Raw genomic sequence first — 22,474 nt, forward strand, 5'->3', positions numbered from 1 at the left:
ATATTACAGTTTTCGGTGGATGACTAGCCTGTAATGATGCGACAATATGCGTTCAGTCACCATCAAAGTACTTGAGAACTAAAGCAACTTTATAGTAAAATTCTTTTTTAATAGCATGCCGTATACGGTGGATTCCTTGGGGCAACTTCTAATGTATTCCTTCCTGCTCTTTCACTGCTTGAATGCAACGCCAACATGTCTGAGGAAGTCTGGGTGATGCTGAGAATGCTGCCGTACCAGAAAAGGTAATATTTCGATTTTTTTCTGGTCACACATCTCTTGTTTAAATTTTTGTTCAAGATTCTAACCCTCTCAGCATCTGTAACTCCTCACATAACACTTCCATTTGATTTTCAACAATAACTTTGAGGGGAGAAAAGGGAGCTCCCGAAGTATGTGCACCAAGATGGAGCACAACCTGAACATAGTATGTCTACCTAGTTAGGGTTGTGAACCATCTTGGTGCACATACTTCTGGAGCACTGAGAAAAGTTGATATGACAACTCATGATATGAAGTTGTGGATTGACATTTGATTTCGGCGTCTCATTGCCTCCTCTAACGTGTGGAAATCTTATCCTTCATCAAAGGTTGAATGAAAGTGCACTGAACAATGGTCTCTCATTGATTCACCCAGTCTGCATGGGCGTAGCCAGAAATTTTCAAAGGGGGGGGGGAGGGTTCTGAAATTTTTTTTTCTAAAGTTAGATCGAAACCGCTAGCGGGTCTGATCGAACGCTGGAATACGCGTGTTTCCTATTAGTCTTGAGGTCTAAAAAGCAGGTGCTCCTGAAGTATGCGAACCAAGATGGCGGACATCGGAATGTAATATGTGTACTAGGTTAGAGTTAGGTCATAATTTTAGGTATAAATACTACGGGAGGCTCTTGGCTAGTCTTCGAACTGATAATAGGACTAAAATAAGGAAAATTGGAAAAAAATTATCGCATGCCCTAACCTGTTACCCATGTCCGCCATCTTGGTTCGCATACTTCGGGGACACCAAAAAGCATTTAAAGCTACGGAAAAATGATTAAATTTTTATCGCATTTTAAAAGGGGAGGGTTTCGACACGCAAAACCACCCCCCTGGCTACGCCACTGTCAGTCTTGGTTATGGTAATAAGGTTATGGTAATATTTAAGATATTAATCACTTCGATTTAATCTGAGACGACGATAATTTATAAATCAGCTCATTACAATTTTTACTTTCGTCAAGCGTCACTGCCTGTATTCTTTGCGGCTCTTTTCATTTTGCTACCGACTATGTTGAACATTGGGACCTCCAGAAGTATGTGCACCAAGATGGCGCACAACCTGAACATAGTATGTGTACAGGTTAGGGTTCAGGTTGTGCGTCATCTTGGTGCACATACTTCGGGAGCGCCGTGCATTGCACCTTTAAACTTTTATAATAGACCATACCCTCATATACCATACCCAGGTACCGACTGTACGGCGAGTGGAAAAACGACGTTTACGAACGACATCCAGATACAATGCTGATGCAAGCGAAGACTGTGGACAGAACGAAATATATTATGAGGTTAGAAATGATTTTTGTCTTTCCGAACTAAGTGTATCTTGTGTAAAACAGGGCTATATTCAAGTTATGAAGTAATAAAGCTGCAAATATAGCATATTGTAAAGGTCTGACGATGTAGCTAATCGTGCTAAGCTTTAGGAATTCGCTCGGCATCTCTGATTACTCTGCGTGGGTACGCAGGTTCCAATAGCATGCTGGGATGGTAATGTGCGAGAGGATTGCTGGACTCTTTGGCTGCTGTAGGGTGGTTCACATAATCGTTGGTCGGATATAGCTTCCTCCGTCATCAAGTCCATTTTTCCGAAAACAAATAACTGGCTAACCCATCATAGACTGGTAACATATATTATGAGTTTTAGAATGATTTTGTCTTTTCGAACTAAGTGCATCACATATAATTCATTCATGATGTATGAGTCCACTGTTATGACACTATGACTATGAATTCGAGTTTTGTAAATGCTATGATCATCAATTAATTTACAATTTTAATTAAATACACTTTGAAATAAATACATAAATTAGGGCGCTCTTGTGCTATGTGCACCAAGATGGCGCACACTGGAACGTAGTATTTGTACCAGGTTAAGGTTAGGCTTTCCAATTTTCTTTATTTTAGTTTTATTACGAGTTCTGGGACCAGCCAAGTGACTCCTGTAGTATTTGTACCTGAAATTAAAGCCTAACCCTAACCTGGTACACATACTACATTCCTGTTTCCGCCATCTTGGTGCACATACCACGGGAGCGCCTTAAATCAGAACATTTTCAACGAAGAACATGTAGAACACATTGTGTATCTAATGAGTTCTAATTTGAGCAGGAAAGTTATGAAGTCGAATGAAAGCATTTTTGGTCATACTGGGATTGTTTTTTGAATAAAACTGGTACTCCCGAAGTATGTGAACCATGATGGCAGACACCGGAACGTAGTATGTGTACCAGGTTGGGGTTAGGGCATAATTTTAGGTCCAGATACTACGAGAGTCACTTGGCTAGTCCCTGAACTCACAATAAAACCAAAATAAGGAAAATTGGAATAAAATTATGTCCTAACCTGGTACACACACTACGTTCCGGTGTCCGCCATCTTGGCTCACATACTTCGGGAGCACCATAAAACTACCCAGAATTACTGGATTTTTTACTTCAATATTCCATATTTCAGGCGTTTGACAAAAGAGAATGTGAAACAATCAGGGAGGCAGATGGGAAAGCTGAGCCATGGAAACCCAGTGGTATTATTTGATTGTGTAAGTACTTGATAGCTTCAAGGAGCTGATTTGTTAAAATGGATTTATATGGCGCGGCGAAGTGATTGTTGTGCCATAGCGTTAGGAATACGCTCTCCGCCGCACCTATGATTACTCTTGCAGGGGTTCGTATGTTTGAATTGCATGCGATGATGGGAATGTGCGAGGGGATTGCTGTTTCCTCATGGGTGGCTCACATAACCGCTGGTCGGTAATGAAGTCCATGCTCCTGAAAACAAACTAATTTCCATACCTGACATGGACTCCTTTCCCCCAAGATAAATTTGTTAATCATATCTTATGAGACATCCATGTTTACTCGAACCCAAATTTTGCAGGATGAGACTTCTCATTTGTAGAATTCTGGCTTGTAGTCTATTGTTATGATCAAATACGTAAAAACCATCTTAATACAACCAATAACCCCAAAGTATCAATAATCTTATTGCTATACCAGGGTGGCCCAAACCCAGGCCCGCGGGACACATGTGGCCCGCCGCTTCATTATCTGTGGCCCGTGTCGCATTCGAAGAGGATTTCAAAAATCGCATTTCTTGTTGTTCCGTCATAAAATTAACCAAAAAATCTTTTGACATATTGTTGCATCACTAATGTCACTGAATTGACTAGTGTTATGGCGAACTAGCGAAGTCAAACGAGCGAAGTTCTTGGCACTATTGTGGCCCGCGAACAATGCAAAAGTAATTTTGTGGCCCGCGAAGCTGCCAATCTTGGACCACCCTGTGCTAGACAATGAAAAGCCATCTTAATACAACCAAATACTCTTATTCGCTTATGGTATTTCATTTTCTTTATTTCAGATTCTGAACCAAATTCAGCGATACGACAACATGATAAATCCAGTAGTGGACGCCTTCAAATACTTGACGAATCTTTCTTACGATGCATTGGCCTGTATCCTTTATATTTTGAATCGGAAATTAGAAATTAAGAAATTTTATTTTTATATTTTTCTTGAGGAAAATTTGGAAAAAATTTCTTTAAAAAATTATTATTTATTTCCATACTAAGGCTTCATCTTTTTGTACATTTTCTCGGGTTTGAGAGCCCCACTGGTCGGTTTGTTTACCTAATTCGCATATCTGACTGGCTTCCGCACCCCATATGGACAAATTGTTTTATAGGCTTTGCTCTCCTTCCTCATAAAGAATTTAAATAGTCTAATTTTGCAAGCATGAAAGCACTATAAATGTCCTTAACTATGACTCCATGTAACAGTTTGTATCATTGAAGCTTTGGCGAACCCTCTCAAGGAGAGAATGAAGTACGATGATACAAATATATCAGATTGGCTACAGAGTAAGTGGTTGAATAAGTTATATTTAACATAGTTCATCTAGAATTCAGATTAACTAGACTCGGCTCCGCGTGCCACTAAATTATTTTTGCATAGTTCGTGGGCCACAATAGTGCCAAGAATAGGTAAACAGTGCAATACAAAACAAACACTTTTATTGTGCAAACACATAGTTATCAGGCATAGCCATTCTAGGCTAATAGAATCCGCATTCGATTTTTAGTTTTCTATAATGCCTATATTGTTTGCATATATTCCAGACCAAAAAGTTAAAAAGCCAGATAACAATTTAGACCGCCAAGCGCATCATTCAATTTCGCTAGTTTCCCCAGCTGTCCATATTACTATTTAATTCAGTGACAATAGTGATGACAATACGTCAAAAGATTTTTCTGATAAATTTTATGACGAAACAACACAAAATGCGATTTTTTGATTACTCTCCGAATGTGGCCCGCGGGCCTGAGTTTGGACCACCCTGAACTAGACCAGTGGTTCCCAGACGATGGGGTGTGCCTCTTTGAGGGGCTAATGAAAATTAAGGGGGCTCCCGAAGGACTTTCGCTTTATTATCTGTTATTTGTAGCTTATTGCTAGCTAGTTTTTTTTGAAGCAGAGCGCGAGCGACTTGACAAATAAGGGTGTCAAAAAATTGGAGGTTATCTCCATGTGCTATTCCTCTGATCTAGCTGTTCTGACAAGGTAATCCAATTCCTTGCCTTTAATTTATCTGGTTTTATATCCTTGTAGGCCTTGCATCCTTCAGTGGAGCCGTGTTCAAGAAATATACAATCGAGTTGTCTGGCCTCCTACAGTATGTTGCGAATCAGTTGAAAGCTGGAAAAAGGTGGAGTGTTGTCGTACGATTTTCTTATTCGTCCTAAAGGGGAGAACATCCAATAAGTTGAGTAATCACATGGCGAACCACGGCCTTTTGTCTGGTTACCATCCCATGTCTGGTATGGGGATAGATACCGATCAATTTGTCACACATGCATGGGTACGGTCGGTCACAGATCGGCAACCTGAGGCTTTTTGTTATCGGAGCTCTGGCTCCTGTGATTCAAAGTGGCCACAGAAGTTTTTCTAGAAAAATTGAGGATTTTATGAAAGTCTGGGAACATAAAGTCGATTACTACTCACTAAATTCCACATCACATTAGGTATAAGTCGAGAGCGGTAAAAATAGGTCGCATTCAAGTTCTTTCCATTTTGTCATGGACTGAATTATTGCATTGTTCCTATTTCATTCGTCTTCTTCTTAGTAAAAACTAGATTATTGCATCATAAGTGGTTTTCTGGGAGTTTTAATAGGCACTGACATTAGAGTAGAAGTTGCGGCATTGACAACGTTTGAGTTTGACGAAAAGAGTGCCAAATAGTTTTTTCTATCACGTGGAAGTCCTAGTATTTGTCGTATTGGATGACTTTTCAATTATTTTTCATTTTTCAGTCTTGATCTTTTGATCTTGAAGGAGGTCGTTCAGAAAATGTCAGGAATTGAGATTTCAGAAGAAGTAACGAGAGACCAATTGGAAGCCTTGGGAGGTGGAGAGCTGCTGAAAGCTGAGGTGGGTGTGACTAAAGGGCTCTTAAATGGGGATAAATTCACCCCTTGGATAAAAATTTTGCGAACAAGGAAGTATATGACCAAATGCGGCTGTTAACTATATAAAAGATTTATAGTGATAAAAAATTAGACCTGAGCTCTGAAACCAAATTAAGAGAATAACATATTGAATGCATGAAAGCCGAAATAGGCACAGAATTAATTGGAGATTGATGCTTATTTTTGGTATACTTTAATCATCCTAAGAAATCATAGTTTAGATCGAAATCTTGAAAAAGGGCTTTCTAAAATTTAATGTCAAACTAGTCAGAGCGGGCAATCCTAATTAGAGGTAAGATCGGGACCAAAAATTCCAGTCCAGCCCGACCCAGGCCTGTGGGTATTAAATCCTACCCCGACTCGACCAATTAACTGGATTTGCAGGCCCGAAAATTCTTATTTTATTTAGGAGTTCTTTGAATTGTCATTGCAAGAGTTTAGTACAGTATGTGGCGTGTGTTGATATTGTATTATTACTTATCGATCTTAAGATCGGTAAGTATATTGATAGGTATTTGTCTGTCTGTCTGTCTGTCTGTGTGTGTGTCTGTTAGATGCACGCGATATCTCACGAAAGCGAGATTGAATCTGCTCCAGATTTTGCATGTGCATTCATCTCATCTCGGACCAGAAGCCTATTGATTTTGGGCGAATTATGTCGTATAATTAGCGAGTTATCAATCAATTATTGATATAGTGATCTAGATTTTTGTAAAGCGAGAGAATTTTGAAACCCGCCGAGTGTGTGTGTGCGATGCGCAGTGCGCAAGTTACAAGAGCGGATGAATCGAAACTGCAGTTTCTGTTTTGGGGATCCCCTAACTATCAATCGATAAGTCTTCGGATTTCCAACCGTTATTCTCGTTTGTACTATTTTGTTTCGTCTATTTCTGGCAACACTGCCTGTTAACTTCTTTCATTGTTATTGTTTTACGCTCCATTGATTTTGTATCGGCTTGTCCTTGCGAATGATGATTGCAGCATGAGTGCTGCGCAAGCTAATTATATCTATTCTGATCGTGTAATATAAGGTTGTATTATATGATAATAGTCAGTTTAACATCGTGTTGATGAGGCAACTTCTGTTTTTTTCTGCAGACAACGATCTTTCGGGGCCAAAACACGGTCGAAACGCCTCATTCAAAAAAGTCAGCGATAGAGAAGCCCGAGCCCGACCCGAAATTCGGGCTTAGATCCTAGCTCTAATTCCAATGTATTTCTTCCTGTTTGCATGGCCAAAGTTTTTAACTACTTGGCTGTCTCAGTTGCTGTTTTGTGTTGCTTAATTAGGTTTAAATGATTTTAGGTTTCGGTTGTCAATGACCGAATATTGATTCAGATTCAGATAATTTATTTCCATCATGCAAGAATCAACACAAAAATTAAAGCACGAAAAATTGACAAACGTGTATAATGACAATCGTAAAAATGTAATTATACACAAAAGAATTCATACAAGTGAGAATTCATAGCAATAGATAAGGAGTCGCTAAAGACTGACAGTCATCGAGTCAGCGACACATGTGGGCTGAAGTTTAAGAGGGAATGACAAAAAAAAATTATACAAATTTAATCAATCAATATTAACAGAAAAACAAAATCACAACATATCACCAGAGTAATAATACACTCGACAGCGCCCTCGTGGGGTTCATAACATTACTTCTTCGAATACTTTGCTATTACCTTGAAAGTTTGATAATCAATACTCAATCAGACATTCCTTTTTCAACACTCCCGTAGTATGTGTACCAAGACGGGAGCATCCTTTTTTCTATGATATTCACAATTTTTCTGTTGGCAAAAATAGGAATTCAGACATACTAATATCATAAAATAAATAGTATTACTTTTAATCTTTAGGGAGGATACTTTGGGCAAATTCGCAACACGAAAAAGTCATCGAATAGACTCAAAGAAGCCTTGTTACTCCAGAAACTAGAATTACCGATGTGCGTTCTAATATCTCAACATAGGCATGCGATTGTCTTCGAGGAGGGAGAAGAAAAACATTTGAAATTGGTTGGGAAACTCACAGACCAGGTTGGTTTGAAGGTTCTTTTCAAGTTGTCATTGCAAGTTGAGAATCTATTTCACTTGCTACAGTTCTGTGAGTTTCATCCCATTTTAAGGGGTGGGGCATTGCTTTGATCTTAGTCATCAGCTTTGACTACAATTTTTTATGTATTGTTCAATTTGAATAAAGCTCTGTAAAAGCAACCACTGCTATTCAAGGTGCCACTAATTGTTAGAAGGGCCGTTATCTCTATGGTTTGCCATTGTTTACCCAATAGGGCAGGGTGTTGAAAGTCATATGTAATTATGATGGTGCACTCACTCAGAAGTAAAGAGGATTCATTTCACATGTGACTGCTGAGACCATATAGAATTATTGCAGTAAATTACATGATTTATGTGATGTCTGCTATTTCTGTCCATATTATAAAAAAACTTATATTTTGTTCACAGTGCCACGATACTCTAGTCCAGTTTGGCAACTTTCTTTCAATCCAACTAAGCATGGATGAATATGTGAAGCGTTTCCCACCTATTGATGTTCTGGCGAGAGATTATCACACTCCCGTGGACGTTGCGTACTTTCTATCAAGACCGATGTACGCTAATCAGATAAGTGTAAGTTTTTAAAGATCTTTGAAGTATTTCCTTGTTTTGCCAAAATGTTGTTAAAGGGTTTCATGGTGGTAGGTTGGGGAATTACTCTTTTTTTAGTACTCCCGTAGTGTGTGTACCAGGTTAGGTTTAGGCCATAATTTTATTCCGATTTTCCTTATTCAAGTTCTATTACGAGTTCGGGGACTGTTTGTGTTAGTCAAGTGAATATATCCCCTGCCCATAGGTTCCAGTTCCTTTACACAACTTGATGTGAAGTAGGTGAACAAACTTATTTACTTCCATATTGGTACACATACTTCTGGAGCGCCATGGATTGTTGTCTGTGTGTGGATTTTTGGGGACGAGGTGTCAGATACAGCCCACCTTCATGTACACATATTTCAACTTTTCTCTTTAATTTAATTTTTAGTCGAAATACGATGAGATTCGACGTTCAGAAAAGTCGAAACAAAAGTCTTCCTCGCTAGAAAAGAATCAGCGATACATCACAGCATGTCAGAGTGTGATGAACCCGGTCTGTGAGATGATTAAAGGCACACAACCAGATAAGGTGGGTTATAGGAGTGTTTCCCAACCTATGGGTTGCCTGAAATTTTTTTTGGTTGCTTGTTTTTTCAACAAAATCCTAAAAGTTACTACTTTTATTTTCTAGTACATTTTATTTTTTATTTTATATTTGTAATGAAACGTTGCTTAATAGTAATTGTATATGTAGGAAGTAGCATTGAGTTGACATCTTTGGCCTGCTCAAGTTTTTTGTTATCTGCAGTTGAATATCTCAAAGCTGGAGCTCTGTTGCTAAGCTTTTTCACCCTGAAGTCTGAGCCATATTTCAAATGGCTCAGAAACTGTAGTCAGTCCTGGGATGTAAATTTTTTTCGACACTACAGCCCTGCTATCGACTTATTCTCAGAAAAAACATTTATTCTCAAAGGTTTGGAACGATATCTCTCCTCAGTTCTACACAACATTCTGGTCTTTGAGTTTGTACGACGTTCAGGTCCCAACAGAAGCTTACGACAGAGAAATTAGCAAACTGAGGCAACAGGTTGACGGAATGCTAATGGAAGGGGTAGGTTCATTTGATTTATAGATTTTCCTGGACAGTATCGAATTTTGAGTATTCAAACGTGTGATATTATTGTGCTATTGAAGAGAATTCTGATCAATTTCAAATTTTTTTTTGCGTTAATTTTTCTAGACAATAAAGATTTGTATTTGTTCAAGTGTGTTGGGAAGTAAGTGTATGAGTCTGGTGTCTGTCATTTTTTCCATGTACCAAGATAATGAGTTAATGGAATTCTAATTGTCAGAATTTATGTTAATTAATTCCCGAGCAACAAAATTGTCAATATTTCCTGTTGTTGCCAGGGTTACATTTTCGTCTTATATTGGTATTGAAGTTTTCAAATTTTGTTGAGGAAGCAGCCAAAAATGAATTGATTTTGGCAGACAATTCCCAACTGAATTTAAAAAACCTACAATTTTTAGTACTCCACTTTCAGAATTTGAACTTGCTGTAAAATTATGGTTCTTGAAAATTTTTGAATAAAATGAACCCTGATTTTTTTGTTTTTTTGTTCCAATTTTATTCTGCATCCTTTTCCCTATCAATTCAATTTCACGATACAAAGAAACCTCGTGAACACTTCTCAACTGAATTTAAAATTTAAAAAAAGGTTTTATTACCCATCCACTTTCAGAATTTAAATTTTTACTGATACCTTTATTTTAAATTTGTTTCCTGGTCTCAATGTTATATTTTTCCTTATTCTTTCAGTCTCATGATACACGGAAACGTCGTGAACGTGAACGCTGTGAATCTCTTGCTTCAAAATTAAAAGAAGAACAAAGAAAACAGGAGGATCACAAAGCAAGAGTTCGGGCAAGATTGAAAAGTGAGAGAGAAGGATGGTTCCTTGCAAGTGAGAGAATTTTATGGTTTAGTAGTTTTGGTTATGCTTGAATAAAGATTTTCATGCTTCAGTGACTTGGACATGGCTGAATGATTTCAGTCATGCCGAATGAATTTATCAGAATACAAGGGTTTTTCCTTATTTTAGTTCTAATAAAAGTTTGGCGACTGTCTGTGTTAGCCAAATGAATTAACCCTTGCTGATAGGTTTCAGTCTCTTTACACAACTTGATGTAAAATAGACGAACAAAATTATTTACCTCCATATTGGTACTCATCATACTTCTGGAGCGCCCAATTCCATAACTTCGGTTGTTTCTTGAGGGAAATACAAAATAAGAAAAATATAATGTTCTATTTTGCTCAAGCCCTTATCTCATACCTAAGACCCCATTGTTTGAATTTTTTATATTTTTTCAGAAACTTCAAAGAATGACGCCATTACGAAGTTTCTACAGCTTTGTGTGTTCCCAAGATGTGTTTTCTCACCACTAGACGCCATCTATTGCGCCAAGTTTATTCAGATCATGCATTTACTAAGGACACCAAATTTCTCTACATTGCTGTGTTTTGATCGGGTGGGTTACTTGTGATCATAATTGCTGCAGGGGTGCGCAACCTTTACTACAGAAGGGCCAAATAGAAATAACTGGGTGAAACCGCGAGCCGCATCTTTACTTAAAACATAGGCTTTCTAGTAGTTGCAGGCACAAAATTTTTAGTTTTTGATTTTATGACTTTCGTTGTTCACTTGCACAAGTTAGCTGTTGGGTCATTGTCAAGTCATAGGCATAGATAATAAATTGGACTCAGGTATAGGTTTTGCAACAAAACGGAATTGAAATTACTAAATTAAAAATTAGTTTCATGGGCCGCACATTATTCAAACTTGTCACTTCTCTGCGCACTGCGCAAATTTTTTTTGAGGGCCGCATTTGACTCACGGGCAGCAAGTTGCACACCCCTGATCTTCTATGTTGCACAGAAAAACAGTATTTCCAAAATTGCTGACGGTTTTGACAACATGGCATAGAAATTACATATTTATCCTGGGGGAGAGGAGAGCCGCTAAGACGACTTAATCATATTATAAACCACGGCCTCTCATCCACTTACCAATCCATGTCCAGTATGGTATTAGTTAGCCAGTTATTTGTCTCAGATGCAAAAACTTGATATTGGAGGAAGCGGTAATCGACAAGCGGTCACGTGAAGTTGTTGGTATAAAAACATTAACCTCACTCTTATGTTGCCAGGTTTTCTCTGATATCTCCTACACAGTCGTATGTTTCAGTGAAAATGAAGCTTCAAGGTATGGAAGATTTCTGGCATCTATGCTCGAGATTGTAATGAGATGGCACAAGGAGAAAGAAGTCTATGAAAAGGTAAAAATCAGAGATTTGCTATATAATAAGTCTGTTTTGTTCAGTCATATTGCCTCATTTATCTCATTAGTCTTCTATATACATCCCTGGTCATATATGGAATTATTAGGTATTGGTGGGACAATGGAGTATTAGGGGGTGTAGTCCCCATGAAGCAAGACCTAAAGATGGTGAGATCTGACCTCCAGGGCTGTAAAGTTGAAAAGACTCTGACTCTTAGACAATCAAAAACCAGCTCCTAGTTCCGGGGAACAAAATTTTTAACTTGAAAAAACTGACTGATTTTAAGTAATTTTCAAATTTGTCCTCATAAGCCACCACTTTTTGAATCCTGTTTTTCAACTGAATCTAAATCAAGAATCTTGATAATTCTACACAAATACCACTTTCTAAGCTTACTTTATCCCTATTCCAGGAATGCAAGAACTACCCTGGATTTGTGACGGTTCTTCGGACCAACGCTACGGATGGTGCAAGCAAAGCAAATCATTTGGATTACGAGAACTTCCGTCATGTTTGCCACAAATGGCAGTTCAAATTGACAAAAGCTTCAGTGGTGAGGATTTTGTTATTGGAAATTGTTGATATCCTAATTGGCGCTCCAGAAGTGTGTGTACCAATAGGTGGGAACTAATTTTGTTCGCCTACTTTACATCAAGTTGTGTAAAGGGACTGAAACCTATGGACAGGAGGAATATTCACATGGCTAACACATACAGTCTCTGTAATAGAACTAAAATAGGGGAAAATCGGAATAAAAACATGGCTTAACCCTAACCTGGTACACACACGCTATGGGAGTACTCTTAAATCTGAGCAAGTTTAGGTTCTGTTCAACTTACGAATTCATATCCAAAACTTTTCATCAAAAATTTTTTTTTTAGGTTTGCCTCGATTCTAAGGATTACTGCTCCATTAGGAATGCTCTCATCATCTTGACAAAGGTAAACTAAAAAATTAGTTTTTGTCATTCACTTGTCTTGTGAGTCACTTGCCGCCTAATTTCATGTCTGGGTGTAACTTTATGCTTGAACTTATAAGATTGTTCTAATCAACTATATTTTCATAAACGACATCGGGAGTCGTCTTTTTTTGTTGAAGCAGTTGAAGCTGTTATATCAGATAGTCAGAGTATTTTTTTCAATTATCATAAATAGTTTAACTTTTTTTTTATAAGTTAACGTTAGACCTATGAATTTAGGACCTCCTGAAGTATGTGCACCAAGATGACGCACAACCTGAACTCAGGTTGTGTACAAGGTTAGGGTTCAGGTTGTGCGACATCTTGGTGTGCATACTTCAGGATTACCTAAATTTATGAGTGCTTCTGCCTGATAACCAGTATTGGTTTTTCGCGTATCCCTTCGCCCTGAAATACCGTTCGTTTATAACTTACTACTGATTGAACCGCCGATTACTGATTGTCCCATATTCCTATAAGCTACAGTTACATAATTTTTTCACTTTCCAGATCCTCCCTTTCTTTCCCATGGTAACGTCTCTTGGAAATGCTCTCGAGAAACGAGTCGAAAAAATCAAAGAAGAGAAAGAGAAAAGGCCGGATTTATATGCATTAGCAATGGGGTAGGTATAGTGCATTCTTTTCAACTGTATCTTCATTGTATTTCTGGCAACTAGCATTTTCCCAGATGGCTGAGCATGACCAGTGATGTCATCAGTTAGATGGCTGAGCATGACCAGTGATGTCATCAGTTACAGATGGCTGAGCATGGACAGTGATGTCATCAGTTAGATGGCTGAGCATGACCAGTGATGTCATCAGTTACAGATGGCTGAGCATGGACAGTGATGTCATCAGTTACAGATGGCTGAGCATGGACAGTGATGTCATCAGTTACAGATGGCTGAGCATGGACAGTGATGTCATCAGTTAGATGGCTGAGCATGACCAGTGATGTCATCAGTTACAGATGGCTGAGCATGACCAGTGATGTCATCAGTTGCAGATGGCTGAGCATGACCAGTGATGTCATCAGTTACAGATGGCTGACTCAAATATATGTATGTGTATTGGGCTAAAAAGCAAGATAAACAATGAACAGAACGATATACAAAATTGTTTACCAGCGGGTCCCACATGGGACGGGGCACATTGATGTGCGCCCCGAAAATTAACAGAATTGTGTTAAACTAATTAATGTTTGAATATTTTCCCTTTTTCTATTTATAACAAATGTTTTATTGTTTTTTATTTTAAATCAATGAATAAATTCATTTTACTTTACTTTCTGTTACATGGTGATCTGTTGCAATCACAAAACTGAGTTTTTTTCTGTCAATGCGCGGTATCATTTTTACCTGATAATTTGGCGCCGCATGAACAGAAAGTTTGGGAACCGCTATACGATAAGACAACGTTTAAAAACATTTTTTACAGAGCTCCACAATAATTTATAAAAAAACAATTTTTTCTTCTCCAGCTACTCAGGACAACTCAGAGCCCGTCGTTCAACCATGGTTCCAGAACATGAATTTCATTTCAAGGACCAGACAAAACCAGCTAACACTAAAGCTACTGGAGGTATGAGTTTTCTGTGTATCAGGGGGTTCAGAAATTTCTAATTGAAAAGTTCACTGTATCAGCTAGCAGGTCCGACTGGGTTTTTTTCATTTCAAAAGGTGGACGTTCTGAACTGGTGTGGGCCGGTGTCTAAATAGCAGACGCAATTAAGAAAACTGACGTGCACAATGCAGTACTGCATGATACATTCTTATTTTCTACAATTTTTTTTCTTTTTCTCTAGAAAAAGCAGCCAAAGCTTCCAAATCAAGCAGTGAGAAAGTGAAGACTGATTCAGATGCGAGGTAAGTTAGGGACTTGAGGCTAAAGTTGTACATATACATCTAAATGGGAGGGGGGGGGGGTCGACCCCCAAAACTGCCCTGGCTATATAAATTCAATGCGACATCAACATACTCGACTTACTCCAAACTGCGAGGAGTGTGTAAAGCAATTAGAAGATACCAATTTAACATTGTACTGTAGATATATTGTGGACAAACCGACCTGATTCAATGGACCTTTCCCCGAGCATCGACTTCCTTCTTTACTTCCTGACATTGGCCAATCAGCAAGATGCAAAATGTAACGTAACAATGCTCCATTTTCGCATCCGCTCAGACACTTTTTCACTCAGACAGATTATCAAGCGTGGTCGTAAACATTACCTCGTTTCTGCGTTTTTGAACTCTATTCGTTAGTTTTCTGTTGTTTTCGGAAACTTAAATATAAATCAGATAATTCAATGATCACTCTGTCTTCTTAGGAGTTTTAATTTAATTGCAGTTTTAAAAAATTTGTGTAGAAATAAGTGTGATAGACTAGGCTAAAATTCTTTACCGGTACTTTTAAAAAAAACAGATTGTTGTATGCGATAAATCATAATGATGGTTTGAAACACATACCCCATATTACAGGCGCCAACTCGCAATAGCACTCTTAAAATAACCCCGAAAATTTTGCAATGGTAGAGTATAGGAAGAATTTTTCAGGGGTCAAAGGTCGGGGAAAGGTCCATGGAACATGCGGAACTTATGTACAAATCCCCAGCCACTAATGTTAAAATGTGAGATTGTTAACTTTGAGAAAAACGTTTTAAAATACCAATTTAACATTCATTCTATTCGCTTTTCAGTCGTCGTTCAAAATCTCTTGGTAAGGAAAAGAAGGAATCAACTGAAAAGTCAAAGGATAGAGGAAGAAGTAAAGACAAGATGGCGTCAGGTGAGGATTCACGATTTTCCTATTGGATTGTCTCATCTTCTCTTGTAATAATACTTTGAAATGGCATTTCTTTAGTGTATGTACCAGGTTAGGGTTAGGCCATAATTTTATTCCGATTTTCCTTATTTTATTTCTATTACAAGTTCGGGGGCTGTCTGTGTTACCCAAGTTTCAGTCCCTTTACACAACTTGATGTAAAGTGGGCAAACAAAGTTAGTTACCTCCATAATCTATATTGGTTCTCATACTTTTGTGGCGCTCTGTGAAATTGCTAATTGTCAAGTTAGACCCACGTGGTCCTGAGGGTCTAAAAAAATTTTCAAGCTACGAAAATTTGCTATTCATGGCACAGAAAAAAAAGCTTTTTTACATTAAAAAGGAGGGGGGAGAGGCCCCCCAACCCCTCTGACTACACCCTGTCTTGCATTCCAAATTATTAGCTCATATGAGCTAATTAGTTTAGAAGAGCCTTGTAGGGAGTGACTTTGAGACTGTTCCTATCATGTCATATTACAAAGTAGTGACCGTTCGGGTGTCAGTCGCTGCTTATTTAGAGACATGTTCAGAGTAAAGGTATGTAACCTATCTGTCTTTTCATTTTGTCCGAAACGAGTTTTAAAACTTTTAAACTCCCCAGGTGATGCAAGTAATCATCGTTCCAGCAGCATCGGGTTCGAATCCAAGGAATCTACTCGTAGTCGATCGATTGGGAAATCTGGGATGAAATCTCCGCAAAAACATAGATCGGGAAGCAGTTCTCGAACTTTGGATACTGAAGAGAGAGGTAGGAGAAATGCTGATGATGATACTTAACATAAATAGAAAATGTCAGCCTGGCAAATTTCACACCATTCCAAATGTTAAGAGTTCTAATGCCATCCTATGTCTGACTATCCTGTGTGAGTTCGCAGGTTTGATTCCTGCAAGGGATAGTCATGTGCGAAAGTATTTCTGAACTATCTCCAAGTTCGCGTAACCGATCAGTGATGTCATCAGTTAAACTTGACTGATTGTAGGCAACCAGCTGTGACCATGTGCTCTCTTGAGTTGGGTGCGTCATCCTGCTGGAGGGCTTTCGGAGTAACTTTGGAAACTGTCCGAGGTCATGCATTCCTAACTTGACTGTGTGGCACATCGTGCTAAGCACTATAAATTCGCTCGTCACCGCACCTCTCGTTATCCTGAGTGAGTTCGCCGGTTCAAATCATGTGCAAGAGGATTGCTGGGCTTCTTCTCGTCGTAGGGTGGTTTACGCAACCGCTTGGATTACGGGCTCCTTCATTATCCAAATCGTGTCTTATGCTAATTGAGGGTTTCAAGGATGAATGTTAAAATTTCAAAAAATATTTATTTGTTAATATTACAAAGAAATTTGTGCCTATTTATAGTTTGAATCGATATTCAAATAGGTATTTCAATAATATAAAGTTTTAAAAATTAAAAATATATTCTTTCTCAATTTTCTTAAAACAGCTTTTTTGAGTTTCACGCTTTCAGTTTGAAGCCGTTGTATTGTTATAGTCAGGGCTGCCATAACGACCTTATCTCTAAGATTTGTCCTTTGAAGGTGTTTGTCTTAGAAAATAATTTTATCCTTATTTCTAGACAAAACAATAGCCTACCGGCAAAATTCAGTTAGGGTAACTTGAATAAAAATACAGTAATGATTTAGAGCTTTGCAGTTGACTTGTAGAATAATTTAAGATCTCACGGGTTTGATGAGTGCAGCAGTAACCTACTAGAGTGACTGCCAAAGCGGTGAGATTGAACAGATAGTTCCCAAGAATAAAGAACTGCTGGAGAAATCCTTTCTAGTATCATATTCTTTGTTACTTATCGATCTTAAGATCGGTAAGTATGTTGATAGGTATTTGTCTGTTTGTCTGTTAGATACACGCGATATCTCACGAAGGCGTGGTTGAATCTGCTCCAAATTTTGCATGTGCATTCATCATAGTTCGGAACAGAAGCCTGTTGATTTTCGATGAATTATGTCGTATAATTAGCAAGTTATTGATTAATTAGTGATGGGACACACGGTGTCACTATGGAGTAAGAGCGCTGTTTTGGGGGATCCCTCAACTTTCGATCGATAAGTCTTCGGTCTCTGACCGATATTCTCGTTATTTTATCAATGTGTTTTCCTGATGTCCTTACTTTTGGGTTCATATCTATGCCGGCCCTGGTTATATCTGGATCATATGCATGAGGAATCTGAAATTTACAAAGTTAAAAATTCTTGACTATTTCTTATATTACAGAACGTAAACGCCGCAAGATTGATGCTTCTGATATAAAGGTCAGTACCCAACATGCCACGACTATTCAATCGTGACAGCGACACTGGGAAGTATATTTTTTTCAATCTTCGTGGTGAAATTTGTACAGAATTTTTCTGGAAATCCAAAATCTTCAGGACTTTTATATTCTTGCTTCCGCTTTCTTTTGGAAAAAAATGTTATTCAAGCGTAACCAAAGGCACTCAAGCATATCCGTTAAAGCTGTAATCAAGACACGAGAGTGGGAGACTTGATGGTGTTGATGTTTTGGAGACATCTAGCGGACCGAGGAAGTTTGAGAATTACGAAGCTTCAATCAGTAGCTTGTCTTGAGCCTTGTTCATTGCGGAGAGTGAACCAACTGCATTCAATTTCTTCATTTTTTATTTTCTTTGTTTCCACTGTTTTTTGTTTTTGCTAACTTGTTTCTGTGAGTTTCCTGTCCAGAAAACACACTGTGACATCACAAGGAGATGAAAACTCAACATAATATGACATCACATTCTATTTTGTCCACAACAGGCAGAGAAATTGGAGAAGAGAGAAAAATCAGAAAAGGTATAGACTTTTGATTTGTTATTTTAAGAACAAATCGCTAAAATATCACCAGGAAATTTGTATCTATGTAACAGTTTTATTATTTGTGTTTCTATTTTGGAAATTTTTGCACATAATCGATGTTTCTCTGGTCATCGGTTTACTTTTTTATTTTTGTAACAATGACCAATCAGCAAAAAGTCAACGATGATGTAACAATCGCAATTTGTTTGCTCAGACTAATGTTTAAGCATGGTTGTAAACATTGCCTAGTTTTTCCAAAAATTAGTTGTGAATAAAGTAATTTAATTGTCATAATGTCTTCCGATGAGCTCTAAAAAAAAGTTATTCCAGGAACAGCTGTGATAGATAGATAAAATCAGCTATCAGTGCCTGTTAGAGGCACTAGGTTGTATATTTTAATACAAATGATGGTTTTGATCATCAATCTTTTCTTCATTTTGTAGAGATCAAAAAGTTCATCGCGAGACATTCTGGACGAAGAAAGAAAATCATCAAAGTCAAAAAGGGAATCGATGGGGAAGGAGTCGAAGAGAATAAAGACAGAGAATGGATCAGGTGAATAAAGTTTTTTTGGTATTCTGGAACAGAGGAGTCCATGCGAGATGTCTTTAGAGATAGATTGGCGGTTACTTGTTTTAGATTCATGATGATGAAGGAAGCCATTACTGACCAGTGATGACATGGACCACCCTACGACAGTGAGGAGTCTAGCAATCCTTCCGCGCATTTCAGCTCGCGCATATAATCCTCTTGCGGGATGGGAACCCACACAGAGTAATGGCGGAGGTATTCCTTACAGTCAGCACAATGAGTCAAACCGCCGAGCCCACCAATCCCTGTTTACCTATTTACACCCACAAGACTCTGAGCCAGAGTTTTTCGAGCCAAGGCACACTTTTTTCATTGAGAAAATCTGGCAGCGCACGATCAGCTGAAAATATGGGGAAAAGACCTAATATTCACGATATAAGTGTTATATTGTTGATATAAGCTTTTTCAACATTGAAGAAAGATGTTGAATTGGACATCTTAAATAGTAATCAAATAAAAACAAAGACAAAAAAGCAAATCGCCACCTGATGCTGCCACCGTCTGATATAGAACAGTACTACATGATTACTCTGCCGAGCGCTACACCGCATAGACACAAAATTTGGAGAATTTCCCACGGCACCCCTGACAATATTATGCGGCACACCGATGTGCCGCGGCACCCCGGTTGAAAAACACTGCTCTAGGCAACAAAACAAATCAGGTTATTTTAGGGCTGGACTAGTGCGCTTCCTACTTTGTTACTGTCTGTGCTAATGTTACAAATTTTTATCGGAGGGTTTCCGACCAAGCTTGCAACCTCTCTTTCGAAATATTAAAACTTTTCGTTACTTTCGTTGAGTTTGCATTTTTATGCAAGAGTGCTGCTTCTCTGATCCCATGTATTCTGTCGGAATCGTGAGATTTATGTTTCACACTAGTTTTAATAATTGTGTTTCGAATCAAATGTCTGAAAAAGTGCAATAGTATAGTACTTTGTGTAAAATTGGTGTTCTCTTTGCGACCCATAAAATTTGTTGCGCGTCCTGTGCGGTGTCACGAGTTTGGGAAGCCCTGATCCAACTTATCAAGTTCACATCTGTAGTATCTTTTGCAGCCCCATCCTCGAAATTAATTCTTGAGTAAAAGGTAAATAATTTCGAACCCATAGAGCAGACATGGTTCCTTGTGCTTTGTAAATCTTTTTCAGCAGTGATTCTCTAAATTTTCAAACCGCTCTCCATTTTCTAGGATTTGTAAAGTTTCGCGCCCCCCCCCCCCCCCCCCCCCCTCAAAAAAAAACTAGCTGACAATAAGCTACAATTAATAAATAGTAAGGTGAAAGTATGTTTTATTCAAAAAACATGTTAAAAATACGTGGATGGAACGTAAATAATGAAATAAATGAGAATTTTCGAAATGTAAATATCCAAAATAATGCGGGCAAGATCAAATCTAACAAATATTTTTATTTTTAATCAGCGTCACTCCCCCCCCCCAAAAAAAAATTGTCTACACCCCCCTAGTTGGGCACCCCGCCATTCGAAAAATGTTTTTCTACAGCTTATTATGATCATTATTAACTGACGGTTTATTCTTTTTCAGATGAAATCAGAGTGAAAGAAAAGCACAGGAAATCCGATGGTGGGGAGAAAGCTAAGAAGGTGGGTTACATACAAGAAAGTACCTTTTACTATGGGTTTCGTGTCGTTTCCACATCTCGTATAAAAGGCCATCCAAATACTAGAAACCTGATACGATTCCATTTTCATGTATCTACACATTAACCGATGCGCTGTACTGTCAAGAATTATGACAGGATGTAGAATCAGCTGAATTTAACTCACCGGCTCATTTTTTCTCATGCAATGCTTATATCATGTCTCACACTACATACAAGACCCTGCATGTGTGCCCGACGTAGTTAGGCATGTAATTCAGCCGTCTTAACGCCTTAGCTATTAGTTAATCGTGTTCTTTTTTTAGAGTTCTGAGAGAGAATCTCGCAAAGCAAGTAGAGAAAGGAGTCGCCATGCCCGTTGAAATCACTGGAGCATGGAATAAATAAAGAGCTTGAATTAAAACTATTTTGTATCATTGTAATATACTGTTTTGGCAGAATTATCAAATGAAAGAATGGCTTATCTGTTGCCGCAATAAGATTTACAAAGATAGCACACCCTCTCTCAAGATTTAAATACAAAACAGTGCTCAAAATATGGACATGAAGAATATTGAATATAAAATTTCTCATAAACATGTGTTATATAGAAGTATATCTATGAATTAAAATAAAAAGGGCAAAATTTTTTGTTAGAAATATCAGGACTATAAGGAAATTAAAAAAAAAGTTTAAAGTACTAGCCTTCTAGTCGTTTTGACTGTCAAGTAACGAATTTTGACTGGCCCATTATTTGCGGAGATTTTTTGCAAACAAATAACATAGACATGTGTTATATAGAAGTATATCAATGAATTAAAATAATTTAGTCAAAATTTTGTTAGAAATATCAGGATTATAAGGAAATTGAAAAAAAAAGTTTTGTCCGTCAAGAACCGAGAATTTAACTGGCCCATAATTTGCGAAGATTTTTTGCAAACAAATATTGAGCAAAATGTACCATATGTACACTTTGTGTCCAGTAAAAATCGTTCAAAAAGCATATCGAGTCTTGATCTAATTGTTGAGTTAACCCAGAAAAAAATGAAAAATAAATCCTGATCTAATTTTGGATTAATATTTATCATATTGTATAGATCGATGCCTTATGAATTCCCTCCCCAACATTAGAATTTTGGGTGCTCCAGAAGTGTACCAATATGGAGGTAACTTAATTTTGTTGCCTACTTTACATCAAGTTGTATAAAGGAACTGAAACCTATGGGCAGGGGGTACATTCACTTGGCTGACACTGACAGTCCCTAAAATCGTATTAAACCTAAAATAAGGAAAATCTGAATGAAATTACACCCTAACTTGGTACACACACTACGGGTGTACCGAAATTTGTGGAAATCTCCAATGCACTGAATTTGTGAATGTATCTCACTTTAATTAATGGTTGTTAGTTCGTCTGTTTACGGATAGCTATTTCAGTGTATGACAAGCTGTTAACATATAAAACCAAGAAGCTTCTAATTCTTCTATTACCAGGAACTGAAGGCGTCAGCATAGTAATTAAATTCTGTCTCAACTCAAAAACTACATCTGTCGCTTCATATACCTAAAAATGGCATGAGACAGGCGAATCCTAAAATACATACATTGGGCCTTTTTCTCGTTTATGATTTAATCTAGTTGTTTTACCATTGCTATAAATCAGTCTTTTCTCTGGTGCAGGAAAGAAGGAATGTTTAAAATGCATTAGGATTTCTTATCTCTCTGGTCTTATCATTCCTGCATCTGATTATTAAAATATGTTTGCCGTTATTTAGTCGGTTCTAATTGTATCGTCCTGCCTTGTCTTTGTGATATTAAAAAAATTGATAAATGTGTTGTTGTGATATCTAGGGCTCGGACATTGTTGGTATAAATAATGTAGTTATAGATTGATTTGTTAACCAGATACCACTAAAAATGGAAGCTCACCATTAGTGAAGAGACTATATTTTTTGGTCAAGACTTGCGGCACGACCATTCGATCACCAAAGTGTGTGTGTTGTTGTGATACCTGGGGATCGGACATTGTTGGTATAA

General features: G+C 37.9%; 1 protein-coding gene across 1 annotated transcript in view; it reads left to right on the forward strand.

The window, feature by feature from the left end:
• Positions 1-22,267, forward strand: part of LOC120340659 (THO complex subunit 2-like) — a 34,561-nt gene extending 12,294 nt beyond the window's left edge. Inside the window, exons 13-38 of the mRNA XM_039408974.2 lie at positions 115-245; positions 1,446-1,547; positions 2,716-2,800; positions 3,622-3,715; positions 4,040-4,120; positions 4,869-4,965; positions 5,572-5,689; positions 7,591-7,770; positions 8,197-8,361; positions 8,771-8,911; positions 9,296-9,433; positions 10,142-10,286; positions 10,697-10,854; positions 11,533-11,661; positions 12,077-12,217; positions 12,546-12,605; positions 13,133-13,245; positions 14,103-14,203; positions 14,427-14,487; positions 15,318-15,406; positions 16,044-16,190; positions 17,668-17,705; positions 18,208-18,243; positions 18,690-18,801; positions 20,383-20,441; positions 20,764-22,267. Of these exons, the coding sequence (XP_039264908.2) occupies positions 115-245; positions 1,446-1,547; positions 2,716-2,800; positions 3,622-3,715; positions 4,040-4,120; positions 4,869-4,965; positions 5,572-5,689; positions 7,591-7,770; positions 8,197-8,361; positions 8,771-8,911; positions 9,296-9,433; positions 10,142-10,286; positions 10,697-10,854; positions 11,533-11,661; positions 12,077-12,217; positions 12,546-12,605; positions 13,133-13,245; positions 14,103-14,203; positions 14,427-14,487; positions 15,318-15,406; positions 16,044-16,190; positions 17,668-17,705; positions 18,208-18,243; positions 18,690-18,801; positions 20,383-20,441; positions 20,764-20,820 (2,778 nt within the window). The 3' untranslated portion in view covers positions 20,821-22,267. The remainder of the gene's footprint in view (positions 1-114; positions 246-1,445; positions 1,548-2,715; positions 2,801-3,621; positions 3,716-4,039; positions 4,121-4,868; positions 4,966-5,571; positions 5,690-7,590; positions 7,771-8,196; positions 8,362-8,770; positions 8,912-9,295; positions 9,434-10,141; positions 10,287-10,696; positions 10,855-11,532; positions 11,662-12,076; positions 12,218-12,545; positions 12,606-13,132; positions 13,246-14,102; positions 14,204-14,426; positions 14,488-15,317; positions 15,407-16,043; positions 16,191-17,667; positions 17,706-18,207; positions 18,244-18,689; positions 18,802-20,382; positions 20,442-20,763) is intronic.
• The last annotated feature ends 207 nt before the right edge of the window (positions 22,268-22,474 follow it).

This window comes from Styela clava, chromosome 14 (assembly GCF_964204865.1).
Source record: "Styela clava chromosome 14, kaStyClav1.hap1.2, whole genome shotgun sequence".
In the NCBI taxonomy this organism is placed as follows: domain Eukaryota; kingdom Metazoa; phylum Chordata; class Ascidiacea; order Stolidobranchia; family Styelidae; genus Styela; species Styela clava.